Below are 16,752 nucleotides of genomic sequence, written 5' to 3'. Positions count from 1 at the left end.
ATCATGTTAGACACGTCTCGTATGGAAATGACACTTCCCCAGGTGTCACGCTTGGCAGTGCGGCTTGGTTTGTAGTTGAAGCTGAATGTAATTAGTCCTCATTCTGAGTTCAAATTTGATTCGTGTAATATATTAAACAGACACTAATCTATGAAACAGACACTAGCTGTCAATGATGAAGACTGACCAATGGGAAATAAAGTCTCCATAAACACTTAAAGCACAGGTGTGGACTTTCTCAATTTATCATCGTCAACCCAAAATTCGTGCATTTCAGGTCACATACATGTGCTACTACCGTGTTTCTCCGAAAATAAGACCAAGCCAGACAATCAGCTCTAATGCGTCTTTTGGAGCAAAAATTATAGTAAAATAAGACCGGGTCTTATATAACATAATAATATAATATAGGGTCTTATGTTAAGTTTTGCTCCAAAAGATGCATTAGAGCTGACTGTCTGGTTAGGTCTTATTTTCGGGGAAACACAGTACTAAAAAGTCTGCATATCCTTCCTCTTTGTGAAAGAGAAAAACTGATTAAAGGGGAAAACACTGCTTCTTTGGGAAGCAGCACAGGTTGGTGGAATCTGGATTTAGATTGGATCTTGGAGTGAGACTTCTATTTGAATTCTGGCTCTCCAATTAGTTACAAGTTGTGACAGCTTACTCAGCTGCACCTCAGTGGCCTTGCCAGTACCTCTACTTCTCATGGTTGTGGTCGGAATTAAATGAGAAAACATGGAAAGTGATAAACACAGTGCCTGGCACACAGCAGGCATAAAAAGTTGCTATTTTAATTTTTATCATTACTATTATTGTTGCAACCATTATCCTCCGTTTTCTGAAGATTTGTTTAGTGAAAACTTATTTAACGTTATATCCTAAAGAAGATGTGCACAAAAGTTGCATTGCTTATTTCACTATTGTGGCCACATTATGTGTCAGGAATGCATATCTTTTCACATGCAGTATTTATCTGAATCCTTGCCAAAACCCTGGACAGTAGTAGGTATGTTCACTCCCCACGTTACACGTTAGCCAACACTAGTTCAAAGAAGACAAGTAACTCGCCCAAGGTCAAAGATATCAAGGGCCAAAATTTTAGCCCAGGTCTTCTGACCCAACATTCTCCCTGACCATATTTTCACCTTATAGCTAAAGAGAAACATCTATCTCCTTTAAATTATCTTATTTGTCCTGAATAAAAGAAAAATGCACATTTATCAGTTAGCAACCGGCATTCTACTGTGAGCCAGAGCCCCTCCCAACTCTCCAATTCATTCTCAGCATGGATTCCTGTTTTTATCCCCCAGCGGTTTATATTATAATTCATTTCTGTCCTTATTTCATTGATCAAACTGTCTGATTTAGTCAGGGGTAGCCTCTTTGGGCTGTCCCGTGTCGTAATGACATGCTCCTATAAGCTTTCCCTTTTAAAAAACAACTCATTTTAAAGTTAGCTGTTGTTCTTATTTAAAAGCTGCAGGTTATCTGTCCCAAAAGCATTTACCCAGAACTGTTCCCAACTTGATCTTACCTAAATAACTGTCCAGTGCACTACCATACTCTAGATAAACTTTTCAGATGCTCAGAGAAAAATACTGTCAGAAAAAAAAAATACTGCTGAATCTGCTACAGAGCCAGCCAGATAAAACAGAGGGACATTAAAGGGAAACAAAGGAGAAAACATACCAGGCAATTCTACTCTGTTGTCATACATATGTTTACTTTTAGTTTATAGGAAGTGCCCAAATCTCACTTATAAAAATTAGAGGCTCTCCTCTTGCCTTTTTGTGACTGAAGACCCCAGACAGCCAAGCAGGCAGGTGGTCAGGTGACAGTGATGTGACTACGTAAGCCAGGTAACTACTTGGAAATGGCTTCTATCCTGTGAAAGAGTGAAGAGCTAAGAATAGCAGCATCTCGTGGAGAGGTGGTTTAGAACTGAGGTGGTGATGCAGTAGAACGTAAACCTCACCTTTCATCATATAAGGTCTGCTATGATTCCAGAGCATAAAAATGACAATTGAAAGTACTGGGGGAAAATATGCCAAACAGTCCCTTGTTGACCTAAATCGTTTCATTTACGTGTAGCCCATGTTTCCAGACTCTCGATCTTTTCTCAGGGAAGTTGCAGATACTCCTGGTTACATAACCCAGGTCACTCTTCGCACTTGTATGAAGAGCACGTCTGCAATAGAGCAGCACAAGCAGGCTTCAGTGCTAAAGGTCACAAGCATGGAGAAACCTTGCTGAGGGCACTGATAAAAGTGGAATGGGTAAGCGGCCAGTTCAGTTTATCTCTCCATCTCCCACACATGGGGAAGAACTCTGTTGACATAGTGGAAGCCCAGAGCAGACCAGACACGGGAAACAGAAGTCTGCAGCTTTTCAAACTAGTCCTAAAAGCAGTGTCTAAGAACTGCACTCATCCTCAGCCAAGATGAAAAAGTAACAAAATCGGGGTTTTTCAGCTCTCCCATGCTTCAGGTCCTCTGGGATGGTTAGCACAGTGCTCATGGGACCGACAGCTGCCCAACGTCCCCGAACTTTCCTCTTTAAATATTCTTTTTGCTTCCCTATCTCCTCCCCCAAACAAATCTCATTTTTCTAAGTATCGTGGCAGAGGTCTGATGATTTGGCTAATTCATATTATTAGGTACGATGCTGAGTCTTTCAAGAGAACATCTGCATTTCAAAGTGGAAAAAGACAAAGGGGTGGGACATACATTTGGGGGCAAGAAATCTCCAGTCTTTTCTTTGCCTTTTGATATCTAGTACCAAGGCGCCTGAAAGTAAAACTGAGATAATCAGCCTGAGATTACGTAAACCCACCTTGCCTTCCATGTCTCTCACTTTTGAGAGGCTCCATCAAGAGCATAAGGTACTCCCAGCATGAGGCGAGTCCCCTGTCACTCCTCCACCCCAACCACACAAAACACTCCCAAACCTACAAAAAAAATGACTGTCTGAGGATGAGCCACAGGTGGGCAAAATAAGCCAAAAAGTGTAACTCACACGTCTCAATATTATTTCACCCAAAGCTAGTCTCAGAAGTATTAGCCAGGTTTTTCCTTATTTTCACAGAACTGCAATCAGTATATATATATATCAGTTCTTTCATTTATTATAACAAACATTTTTTTCCTGTGGTTTTCGAAATTGTTCTTTTTCCTCAGCCATGTTTTCTCGTGTTGTTTCTAACACTAGCTGGCTAGTGTTCCTTTGCCTTATAAACTAGCAGTGTTGGATTAAAGAGCATCGGACTTTAAATGAATCAGAAAGTTCTGAAAATGTTTCCTCTCGCCCACCTAATGTTGCACACGTGGAAAATGAATGGAGCTAGTGGTCAGGAAAGCAAAAGTATCAGAAAAAGGTATTTGTATCATCTGTAACATACAATCTCATAATTTCAAATTGGAGCAGATTTGGGAACAGAAAAATTCCACCCCAAAACAAATCACATAATTGTATAGATGCCTGCTTCAAAGTATATAATTTATATAAAAATCATGTACAGCAACTGCTAAAACTTTCCATATGTTCTTTGATTAATAAGTAACACAAAACCAATGCCCCAAATAATGCATTAGAAACAGTTGCTCAGGAAAAAAATGTCAGAATAATAAACTACATTTTGCTTGGATTTAAGAGTACGGAATCCACTGAAAGATCTGGTGGGTATAAAATCCTACTTGTGACTGTATTACTTCCTCTGTTCTAGTAACACGGTAGATGACAACAGTGAAATTACCAAACACAAGCCACATGCCAATGGTAACAATCTCTGGGAGGAAAGTTCACCATCTCCACATCCACTTGACTATGTGTGGAGCTTGGACAGAAGCAGAAATAGTGACCAAATGCTTTTGTTCAGAATAGAGCTTCCACATGGGTGGCAGAACAGCTTCCTGAGCAGACCCGGAGCGTGGCTGCACAGGCCGGGACACTCCTTGCCCCAAGGCATGGCTCCCGAGGAAGCCTCTGCAAACCGACTCGGTGGCTTTTCCCAGCACCCACTCACTCGTTAAGCACGTGCCTAGATCTGCACCTCTCACAGCTTTTAAAGCATTCTTCCTTCATCTCAGTGGTACACGTATGGCTCCCCCACACCAAAAGGTGTGGAGCCACACACTAGAGAACCACCCTGACTAGGGCTAGAAACGCAGTAACTATACACAGCCATATGTCTGTACCACAGTAACTCTTCCGGAACACATATGTGCTAATTGTCCTAAGTCTTGACCTTCTATTTTAATTTGTTTCTCTTCTATTTTAATCTTGTTTCTTTAATTTGTTTAATTTGTTACAAATTTGTTACTTTATTTGTAACAATTTCTACTTTACTGTATGTCTTCTTATAAACTGATTTAAATCCTCTGTACAATGAAATATCCGTATGTATCTATACCACCACATAGACTGGAACAGAATATCCAGATGTGTTAGGGTTGAGTGAGCTTTTTTGTGGCCCCTCTAAAGCTTACAGGAGTGAGTTAGCTGCATGCCCTGAGCACACGTCTATTATTCAGTTTAGCACACTGTGCTGTGATTCATTACATACCAGTCTTTCCTGGGCGGACTCAGTTCCTGAGGAGCTGCATTAGGTCGGTGCAAAAGTCACTGCGGTTTTCGCAACTATGTTCAACCATTTAAACCGCAATGACTTTTGCACCAACCTAATATATGCACCATAAAGGCTTGAAGAGAAATTTAGACGTAGATGAACACAGTATGTGATGATTAATTACATGTGTCAACGTGACTGGGCTGAGGGATGCCCAGAGAGCTGGTAACACATTATTTCTGGCTGTGTCTGTGTGGCTTTGGAGGAGACTGGCATTTGAATCACTGGACTGAGTAAACAGGTTGCCCTCATTAATCCAGGTGGGCATCATCCAATCTGTTGAGCACCTGAATAGAAGAAAAAGGCAGAGGAAGGCAAATGTGCTGTTTTGCCTGAGCTGGGACATCCATCTTCTGCCCTCAGACATCAGTGCTCCTGGTTCTCAGGTCTTTGCACCGGGACTTACACCAGCGGCTTTCCTGGGTCTCCTGCTTACGGACAGCAGATTATGAGACATCTCAGCCTCCATATACACGAGGCAATTCCCATAATAAATCTCCTCTCATCTATCTATCTATCTACCTATCTATCTATCTATTGGTTCAGTTTCTCTAGAGAACCCTAATACACAGGTCATCATGTTTTATTTTGATTTTTATAGTTAAGATTGTTGCTATTTAATCCAAAATTTTCAAAACACTTGTAATGACCATATCTTGACATCTGGATTGTAACTTCAGTTATCAGACTCCTAGAATTCAGCACTCAGATAAACTTAAAGGAAAGGTCGGTATCTCTCCCTGTCCCTTCCCTTTGAATGGATACGCTAACACAAGACTTAAAAACGAAACAAAACACACACACACACACACACACACACACACACACACACAAAACTTCAATTAGATAGACATTTCTGTCACCACTGGTTCAAATAAAAACATTCACACTATAAACACATTTTAAAATTTCTTTTGCTTTTTAAAAATATTAATTTTACTAAACCTTGATCCTTAAGTATGTCTTTTTAATATTCTACATGACAAATAAGAAGTACACACAGAGCACCTTTGTTGCATATCCACGTACAAGGGCTGTCTTGAGGAAAAGCACTAGTGAGACTGTTGGAGTCGTAAACTGAACTAGTCGTGAGCTGCTTTTTCCTGAATCACTATTTTTTAAATTGATGTAATTGCAGATATATGTGCAGCTATAAGAAATAATACAGAGAAATCTTGCGTGCCCTTTACCCAATTTCTTCCAATGGTAACATCTTGCAAAACTACTGGACAACATGACAATCAGAGTACTGACACTGATTACAATCAAGACGTGGACAATTCCCATCAACCCCAGGATCCCTCATGTTGCCCTTTTATAGCCACACCCACTCCCTTTCTGCCCCTCTCAACCTCCTCAACCCCTGGCAACCACCCATCCGTTCTCCATTTCTATAATTTTAAGACTCTCTTCTTAAGGTAAAATTTACCAAGTGATGAATTACGTGGTGACTGAGGCAGCCAGAGTCAGAAACTTCATTCAGTCACCAGTGAAGAGGATTTTAGGTGTATTTTATTTTTAAACAGCCGGGAGCTGTGATACTGAAAATGAAAGCATCTAGAAGATAACTCCGGGGTGTTACACATCAAAATTGAAATCTCAGAATTTCAAGCTCAGGTTTAAGATGGCCTTTCAAGTTGATTAAGTTCAAAGTACAGAAGATAATTTTCAAGAACCATGTGAAAAACATACAAAAAAAAAAAAAAAAAAGCCCAAATGACAGGACGTGCCCATGAAGGCATTTTAATGGCAGCAGATAGCAACTGAATGGTCTTCTCAGTACCACAGTCAGATGGCTTACTTCACCACTGGCAGCATTTCCTTTGGTGAAGAAAAAGAAAACCTGCATTTAACCCAACCACTAATAAGTAGCCTTGATTCTAAAGGCTACTAAAAATCCAAGTAAACAGTCACCTGTTACATCACCAGCAGGGTCATAGCCTTCAGAAGCTGCACAAACTTTCTCTTTTCTGTAACTGTCCACGCATTTGCAGAAAAAGAAATTCTTAACATCATGTACCCACATAATCTTGTTTCCATCTACAATCATGCCTCAATGACGGGGATGCATTCTGGGAAAGGCATCATTGGGCGATTTTGTCGTGTGACCCTCATAGAGCGTACGTACACAGACCTAGAAGGTACAGCCTACCGCACACCCGGCCATATGGTCTGGCCTTCTGCTCCTAGGCTGCAAGCCTGCACAGCACGTTACTGTAAAGAACAGTGTAAGCGACTACAACACAGTTTTAAGTATCTGTGCATCTAAACACATCTAAACACAGAAAAGGTACAGTAAAAATACGGTATAAAAGATCAAGAATGGTCCACCTGTACCGGGCATTTACCGTGAATGGTTTGCAGGGCTGGACGCTGCTCTGGGTGAGCCAGTGAGTGAGCGGGGAGTGAATGAGAAGGGCTTGGACGTGACTGCACACCGTGGTAGCTTTATAAACACTGAACCCTTAAGCTACACTAAATTTATGAAAATATTTTTTCTTTCTTCATAGCTTATTGTAACTATTTTACTTTATAAACTTTTAATGTTTTTAACTTTTCAACTCTTGTAACAACATTTAGCTTAGAACACAAACGTTGTACAGCTGTACAAAAATATTTTCTTTCTTTATATCTTTATTCTATAAGCTTTTTTCTATTTTTTTTTTTTTTTTACTTTTTAAACTTTGTTATTAAAAATTAAGACACAGACACACACGAGCCCAGGCCTCCACGAGGTCACCATCAGCACCACGGTCTCCGCCTCCACGTCTTGTCCCATTGGAAGGTGTTCAGGGGCAGGAGCACACAGGGAGCTGGCTGTCTTCTGTGACAAAGGCCTGCTTCTGGAAGACCTGCCTGAGGCTCTTTTCCAGGAGGTGTCACCCTTTTCAGAAATATGTCCATAGTGGTTTGCCTGGTTTGTTTCTTTTTTCATCACAGATTTTCTTGTAAGCAGATAATGCACCATGAACATTCCTCTGTATGAACGAAAACCTTTCCATGTTGGGGCCCATGTTTTGAAACTTTTAAAGGAGATTGTTGAGGTCTGCAAATGTTTCTGCTAAATCCTGCCCTGTGACTTTTCTTGGGGGTTCTTCTTTTCTTCTCCTGCAGTTTCCTTTTCTCTTGCCCCTTCGTCAGCTATGCGTTCCTGTTCCAGTTCCCACGGTGACTCGTTAGTCAGTTCCTCAGGAACCACCTCCAGGAGCAATAGTGTCTTCTTCCAGATGCCATTCACACAGTCCTTGGTGATGACACCACCCCAAGCTCAAGCAAGGTTTTTAATGCAAAACCTTGAACATCACAGATGTAGTCATCTTTCCAAAACGGCATCAGCGTCTCCTCAGCTGCAGCAATAGCCTGGGCAAAGGTCCTCCTCAGGCAGGAGGCCTTAAAAGCTGGTACAACTCCTTGATCCATTGGTGGGATCAAAGAGGTGGTGTCTGCAGGGACAAACACCACTTTGATATTGGGAGGAAGATCCCCAAGAAAAGGTCCGGGAGCATTAGCAACAAGAAGTGAAATCTTGAAAGGCACATTATTCTCCAAACAGCACTTCTCCATTTCTCTGGCATAGCAATGAGGAGGGCATCCTGGAAGGAGCTGGGTCATCCACGCCTTCTTACGCTCCTGTAGGACCCTGGAGGCGTATGCTTACTGGTACGCTTAAAGGCCCTGGGTTCTCACTGCCAGGTCACAAAGGGTTTTAATTTGTAGCCTGCAACACGGCCCCCAAGCATGACTGTTATCCTGTCCTTAGCAGCCGTGAAACCTGGCATGGATTTGGCCTCCGTACACACGAAAGTCCTTTCAGGCATCCATTTCCAGAATAGGGAGATTTCGTCCATATTGAATGTTTCTCTGGCAAGTAACTTTCCCCCGTTATTAGCTTATCTAGAGTTTCCCAAAATTCTTCAGCTGCCTTCACATCAGCATTCGCAGTAAATTCAGCCTCATAGTCGGGTCCAGCCTTTTCTTTCAATATCGCAAACACACTCTTCGCTTTGGCCATGATCTTCCCGGTGCTGACAGACGCTTGTGTCTGGTCTTCCGTCCAGGTCACTGGAAGTCTCTCCATGTCTGACATCGGCCCTTCTCGAAATTTTGTTAGTCTCACTGCCTTCAATGAAGAGCTCCTCTAACAGCTTCTGTCACTTTGTTCTAGTTCTTCAAGATTGAAGCCATGGTGGGATGGGACGTGCCTCCCTGGACGGAAAGCAGAAACTATCCCTGATTTTCCACCTTCATAGTCCTTCATCATTTTTGTTTCGTTTTCAGGTCAACCACTCGATGTGGCCTCTTACTGGCAACACTAGCAGTGGATTTTGTACACGTCGGGGTCATGATGAACAAAACAACACAAGAGTAAACCAAGCACAAGAGAAAAGGACGCAATCAAGAGACTCAGCAAACGTGAGACGTATGAGGCTGCTGCTGATTAACAGGGCAAAGCAGAAAGAGTACACTCTTAAAATAATGATAGAAAGTGTAGTACAGTAAATGCATAAACCAGTAACAGTCTTTTTTATCATTATCAAGTATTATGTGCTGTACATGATTGTATATGCTGTACTTTTATACGACTAGCCGTGTAGTGGGCTGTTTGCAGCAGCACCACCACAAACACGCGAGGGACGCATTGCATTACGATATGTGATAGCGTAGGCCTCACGAAGTGACAGGAATTGTTCAGCTCCATGATAATCTAATGGGACCCCTGTCGTATATGTGGTCAGCTGTTGACCGAAACGCCGTTACGTGGCACATAACTATATTACTTATATACTACTTTTTACTCTCCAAAACTCTTAACTCCATTTCAATGTTTGGATAAAAGAAGACCATGTATCTCTGTGTTGAATTTTTAAAAAAATTAACATCACAGCAGGTATATAACAAGCAGTAAGAATGCCTATATTAGAATAAGGGGAATTCAGTAAAGTTGTTGGAAAAAAGCAAGTGCAGTCCTAGCAAGACCAAGTGTAACAAAATGTAACTTTAAAAAGGACACAATAAAAAATGCAAAGTCATCTATAAATAAATGGAAGAAAAGATGTACAAGAACTTTATGGAGGAAAATGAAAGAAAAAGACCTAAATAAGTTTAGAAAAATATTACGCTCAAGAGCGTAACTATGTCAATCTGCCCTCAAATGAAATCACTGAAATTCCAATAAAATCTCTGGAGGATTTTTCACAGAACTTGACAAAGTAATTCTAAAGGATCTGACAGAGAAATCACAAAAGCATAGTGTTAAATGAATATAACAAGTTGTAGAAAGGTCCTCCAATATCATTATATAATACTTTAAAATATACAAAATAATAATAGATACTGCTGTGAATTCATACACATGTACTAACAGTGTAAGAGTATGCATGGGAACGATAAACATCAAATTCAAACATCAAGTAATTCAAAATACTAGTTACGGAAGGGAACAGGATCATAGAGGCATAAACTGGAGTTTATGTTTTATTTGTAATCTTTTATTTCTTAAAACTGGGTGGTGAATACGAAGATGTGATTAGATTATTCCGTAGTCTTTAAACTTTTTTTGCGTGTCTTAAATATTCCATTTAAAAAAACCCAGAATACCTTTTATTGAAGAACCATGTTATTCCATGATCTAACAAATACCAATCCAATAGCTACATCAGCATCACCTGAAGTACTTGTTAAATATGGATCACCAGGCTATGCCAGAATCAGAATTTCTCGGAGGGGAGCCATAGGATTTCAACCAACACACAGCCTCATTTGGGAACTCTTGGTAACCACTAACTATGAATGACTAATCCATCAGCAATACTGGTTCTAATCTGAAGATGAGATATTTAAGTGGTTAAGATTGCCTAATCACTTTCCAATTGATGCAAATGTCTAGAATGTGGATTCTGATTTGAGAGCTAAGCCGTATAAATTTTCAAGCAGTATATCCTTTGCCCTTACCCGCCCTCCCCCCAAAGGTCATACGAGTACATGGAAAACCTGCTAATATCGTATAAAGTAACAGTATCAAAGGATACTGATACACAGCAGAACACAATTCCTTTATATCCTCCACAGTGAGTGTGTCACAGCAAAATTCCACCAAAGATGATAAAAGGTGCTATTCTCAAGGACACCGTGGTATAAATCCCTGACAACTGCCCTCAAGATGTATACCCCTCAAGTTCGTAGACGGCGACAGCATGCTTCTTTACTTTTCTAATTGTCTTCCCTTGTATTAAAATCATAGCTAAATTTGTCTAGAGAAATGCACAGAACCAATGGGAAACATAAAAAATTAATTTAGAAAGAAAACAATTAACTAAAAGTTCCAAGTACGAGTCTCATAATGACAATTGTATCCCCTGCTCCTAGGAAATGCAGTTAACTAAGGAGGACTAAATTGTTAGGATGCATGACACATTCGAGAGCTGACAAATATATATATTTTCCCTGATATTTAAAAGTCACAACTGAAAACAGGAAGAGGAATTACTGTTATTTTAAACAACACAAATCGGCTAAATGCCATCAATCACAAGGACTCACCAGGGCTCTCTACTCGCTTATAGTGGTAGGGATTGATGCACACCTCCTTTTGCTTGGAACCAAAAGGAAACTCGCAGCATTCCAGTGGTTTTAGTTCATGGTGGCTCTGCAGGTCAGGCCAGCGCCACACGCGGCAGTAAATGACATGAGGCAGTCCCTTCCGGTGGGAAACTTGCAGCCTGCCATCCAGAGAGCGAGGAATGGTGACACAGTTACTGGGCTGCCCCGGGCAGCTCAGGGCCTTCTCCAGTTCCTCCATGGCCCCTTTCTTTTTCTTCAGTTTTTTCACCAAAGCATCAACAGCTTTCTCTGCCCATTTTTCTTCTTCATCGCCCTGTTTCCACCCAAGAAGTCTCTTCACCGCTGGACTTGTGAAGGAAAACAAACTGGTCACATTCATAGTGATGGCACTAGGTACACACTCCTTGTGTGTGGTGAAACGAAGGAGTCTCTAAAATGCGAAACGCCAACAGAAGACAGTTCCCTTTATTTATATAGAATTCTCTTTAGCTGCTTCGTTTTGAGGTTCTGAAAAGTAGAAATTACCATTCCTAGTGTTGCAAAACGTAACCCAAAGTCAGCACCTAGAAAAGACAAAAGGAAAAAAAATGTTTAAAATCATTTCTACCACAAAAACCACAATTTCTTAAAGAATTACTATGGCCAGGTCCAATTTTGAGTGCTTTTATGTACTTCAGTATGCTACGGACTGAATTATGGCCTCCCCAAAAGTTGTGTTGAAACCCTAGCCCCCAATGTCACTATATCTGGAGACGGAGCCTCTAAAGGAGCAGGATAAATGAGGTCACAACAGTGGGGCCATCATCTGATAGGACTGGTGGCTTTCTAAGAGGAAGGGAGAGCCCTCTCTCTCTCTCTCTCTCTCTCTCTCTCTCTCTCTCTCCCCCTCCCTCCTTCCCTCCCTCCCTCCCTCTCTCTCTCCCTCTCTCTCTCTCTCCCTCTCTCCCATGCACTGAGGAAAGGCCATGTGAGGACACAGAGAGAAGGCAGCCATCTGCAAGACTGGAAGAAAAAACCAGAAACCAAATTGGCTGAAACCTTGATCTTGGACTTCCTAGCCTCCCCAACTGTGACAAATAAATTTCTGTTCTTTAAACTACCCAGTCTATGGTACATTAAGTCCTCACTTAACCTCGATAGGTTCTATATCTTTAAACACAATGAGGTATAAGGAAACCAATTTCACCATAGGCTAATCCATACAAACAAGAGTTATGCTCTTATGGCATCACATCAACGTTCTAACAAAACAACATTGAACAAAATGACATTATTCAAGGACATGTATTTTGCTATGGCAGCCCAAGCAGACTAATAATACACAGTACTTAATCCTTTAAATAATCCTTTCAACTAGGTAATAAAATCACTGCCGTTTCAGACTGAGACACAGATTAAACTAAGACACAGTTTAAAAAGTAGTATGTTACTGTTTACATGAGTTCTGAGAAAGAAGCAAGACACCGTAGTGCAAAAAAGTCCACGTTCTCAACAGATACTCTTTTCTATTTAGATTCATTTATAGGTACTAAAAACATATTTCAAGACACACCTCCATCAGCAAAAATTGAAAGCCACAGGAAAAAAATAAAAATACAATAGTTTTAACATCTTTTTTTTTTCTGTTAACATCTGTTTTCAGTTTGTTCCTCGAGTATTTCTTGTGCTAAGAGGAAAGGTAGATTATACTTCTACGACATAAACGTAGCAGCATTTGAGGGTATTTATTCTGTGAACAAGCCTGTGCCTATGGGCCACAGGGCAAGTGAGGTTAGGGAATTTGTTTCCCACTTTTTCAAATTTGCTTTTTATTGACATCAAAGAAATGAAGCCCATGAACACATACACTGTACCAAATTCTTTAGTCAAGTTGTCTCATTTAAAACTTCTAGTTATTCTTCACCAGATGAAAACATGAAAGGTGAGAAAGATTAAAGAGTATACTTTTACACAAATTCTGGCTAAGATACAGTACCATGTATCAAAACAACCTCCTCCCAAAAATAACGATAAAAGCTGTATAAAATACAAACAAATCGGAGGGGTGGGGGAAATCCCGGCTTTTAAAAGGAATGAAAAAGCAACCGAGGTCCTCAGGATGAGAGTGGCCAAGATGCTGGAGAGAAGGAAAAAGCAATGAAATGAGCTGAACGTTCTTCACAGTGTTTCTGCCTAAGGCAGTTGCCAAAGCCTATGCTATAAGTAGCAAGGGGCTGAGTAGCTGAGCCGAAAAAGAACTAGGCAGAGATTTCAGTGGCCTCACAGTGTTGAGGAGACCAAAAAAAAGTTAAGAGTTGAGGGCCTGCTGAGAAGGCAGACCTGGTAAATACACTAAGTTTTCAATTCAGACCACTAAGCCCAGTATACGGGCAAAAACGAAATGGAGCCATTTTTATACCGAAACACATCCTAGAATTGGATCAAGGGGATGGGAGAAGAGGAGAAGAGGAGAAAAAACTTACAGAAGAGACAATATTTTCAGATACTAGCCAAGGCTTTTCCAAAACTGACACCTCTAGCCACAGATTCATGAAAGCCTACAAATTCCAAGAAGGATATATACAAAGAAATCTACAAGTTTTGATGTATTGTATCAAAGAAAAATTACTGAAACCCTATGACAAAATTCTTTAAAGACAGATTATTCTCAAATGTACAGTAAGGCTGACAGCTGACATTTCAACAGAAACGATGGAAACAAGAAGACAGTGAAATATCATGTCAGCGTGCCAAATGTCAATAAATAGCTGGTGACTTAGAATTCTATGCTTAGTGGAAAAAACATGCAAAAAACGATTGTGAAATAAGGATGCTTTCCAACAAACAAGATCTGAGAGAACTGGCTTCCAGCAGGAATTCGTCAGGCAGAAGGAAAAAGATCCTAGAAAGAAGCAAGCAACTGCAGGAAAGAATGAGTTCCAGAGGGTAAATAAGGGTAAATCTAAATGAATACTGACTTTACAAAATAATAATAGGAATCTCTTGTGGTGTTTAAAATATACATTAAAATGCATGATAAAAACAGGGAAAAGGGTAAATGAGGTTGGTATTCTAAGGTCCTTCCCTGTATTACCCAGGCTGTGGTAAAGCATTAAATTATTATTGATATAATTAGTTTTGAAGTACGTCATAATAAAGCAACCACTGAAAGAATAATTTAAAAACTATTAACAGGTAATAGAGGGGTTAAAAATATGACATGATTTTTAAAAGAAATATGACTAATACAAAAAATATGAGAAAGGAGAAAAAGGAGCAAATAATGGATAGGACAAATAAAAAACAATATGATTTAGATCTAATCCCTGAATTATCAGCAATTACTTAAATATAAACAGATTAAATATGCAAGTAGAAGGCAGGGGTGAGATGGGGAGTGCCCCTTAACTATGGTGACTTACCAGAGACACACATTAAATATAAGAACAAAGAAAGGTTGGGAAAAAAAGGATATAAAAAGATAACTATGCATATTCTAACCAATAAAGCTGGCAAAGCTATCCAATTAGACAAAATAGACTTTAAACTAAGAAGCATCACCAGAGATATAAAAAAAGGGACATTTCCAGCCGGCCCGGTGGCTCAGGCGGTTAGAGCTCCGTGCTCCTAACTCCGAAGGCTGCCGGTTCGATTCCCACATGGGCCAGTGGGCTCTCAGCCACAAGGTTGCCAGTTCAGTGGGCTGTGCCCCCTGCAACTAGCAATGGCAACTGGACCTGGAGCTGAGCTGCACCCTCCACAACTAGGACTGAAAGGACAACACTTGAAGCTGAATGTGCCCTTCACAACTAAGATTGAAAGGACAACAACTTGACTTGGGGAAAAAAAAGTCCTGGAAGTACACACTGTTCCCCAATAAAGTTCTGTTCCCCTGCCCCAATTTAAAAAAAATAGATTTCAAATAATAATAAAATCGGTATGAAAATCAAAACCAGAAGGAGACATGGTTTCAGCATAAACTTTTTTTAAAAAGGACATTTCATTTAAAAGAGTTGATCCACCATATGACTAGATCAGTCACCACCACGAATATATCGAATTTGCAGCGTGTAATTAGTCTCAAAATACATAAAAAGCAGAAACTGACAGAATTAAAGTGACAAAGACACAAACCCACAATTTAGTAAGAGATTACCATAGTAACAGATACACAAAAATCAATAGATACAGAAGATTAACAACGTTTAAAAACTTGATCCAACTCATGTACAAAGATCACTGAATCCAACAACAGAATGCATACGTGTAAGACTTTCAAATACACGCGGAATCCTTACCCAAATTGACCATATAATGAGCCATAAAGCAAATCTCTACACATATCAAAACCGTACGCAATGTCCTTTGATCACAGCATAACTAAGAAATCAATAACAAAATTTTGTTATTGAAAATAATTATACTTTTCAATAACTCATGGGTCAAAGAAGAAAACGACCCCAAGAACAACAAAAAAGGAACAGTAAATTAAACCCAAAGAAAGTAGAGGGAAATGAGAGCAGAAAAAAGCATAATAGAGAACACCTATAAAATCAAAGTTGGTTCTCTAAAAATACTAATAACATGGGGTAAATGTCTAGGAAAACTAATTAGTGAAAGAGAAGGTACAGATTACCAATCACAGGAATAAAAGGGAAAATCATTACTGACCCTCAGAAACTGAAAAGCTAAAGATACTGAAGAGCTGTCACAGCTGCACGGACACAGTTCCAGGCGGCAGTCCGCACGTCCGCGCCTCAGAGGAAAATGATGGAGGAATTAATTCAATCTTACTGTCTTCCTGTCTTTAGAGCCCGGGACTGTACCTCGACAGAGCAGATTCTCAATGAATGTTTAATGAATGATTTAGCTCCCTGAAGAAATTAGAAGGCCAAGTGTGGGGCTTCAACTTTATTCAATAAAATATGAATAAATATTACTAAATGTAAGTATTCAATAAGCTGTACGGAGTCAGTTGTTTCTTTTTTTTTAAATAAACAATTTTATCCAAATTTACCAGTTGTTTGAAACTGGTATTATTTTCAGTTAACAGAAAACAAAACTATGCTATTATCAAAAGTCACACTTGGCCAGAGTGTTACCTATTGAAATGACCATTTACTAAAGGTTACTTTGGCAAAAGAACGAGAAAGACATCTAGTCCTTCGTCACCACTGATGAAGGGAATATATTTCTTATTATTCTGGATACCTTTTTCTTCTATTCCAAGACTTCTTTCTATATTTTTGCCAATGACTTTCAAATAGAGGGGGTATGTTTGTATCATAATCACTTGGGGCTATTTCAAATTCTATCACTGATAGGTTTGTTATATAAGGTACTTGTCTTGAGAGTGTGGGGAGGATTAAGAACCACCCTTTCAGACCTTAGTTTTCACTATTCAAATTGACATTCATTCAACACAACTGCACTGAGGGCCTGCTAAGTACCTGGCGCTGGGCTGTACACGAAGACACAGGCAAAGGTGGGTACCCTGGACCCCGAAGGAGCTCACAATCCAAGGCGAGAGCCAGTGTGGAAACAACTAAGTCTGCTGGGGCGGACTGGTTTCCTGGCATACCAAT

General features: G+C 40.0%; 1 protein-coding gene across 3 annotated transcripts in view; it reads right to left on the bottom strand.

The window, feature by feature from the left end:
• The window catches only part of SMAD1 (SMAD family member 1), a 69,557-nt gene that overhangs the window by 28,783 nt on the left and 24,022 nt on the right, over window positions 1-16,752 (bottom strand). For all 3 annotated transcript variants that reach the window (XM_081075657.1, XM_081075659.1, XM_081075658.1), the window contains exon 2: window positions 11,168-11,751. In XM_081075657.1, coding sequence (XP_080931783.1) covers window positions 11,168-11,567 — 400 coding nt within the window. In that variant the 5' untranslated portion in view covers window positions 11,568-11,751. The remainder of the gene's footprint in view (window positions 1-11,167; window positions 11,752-16,752) is intronic.

Source organism: Rhinolophus hipposideros (genome assembly GCF_964194185.1).
Source record: "Rhinolophus hipposideros genome assembly, chromosome: 16".
NCBI classification, from domain to species: Eukaryota; Metazoa; Chordata; class Mammalia; order Chiroptera; family Rhinolophidae; genus Rhinolophus; species Rhinolophus hipposideros.
Note: the sequence above shows the minus strand (reverse complement) of the source record. Positions and strands in the feature narration are given on the sequence as shown.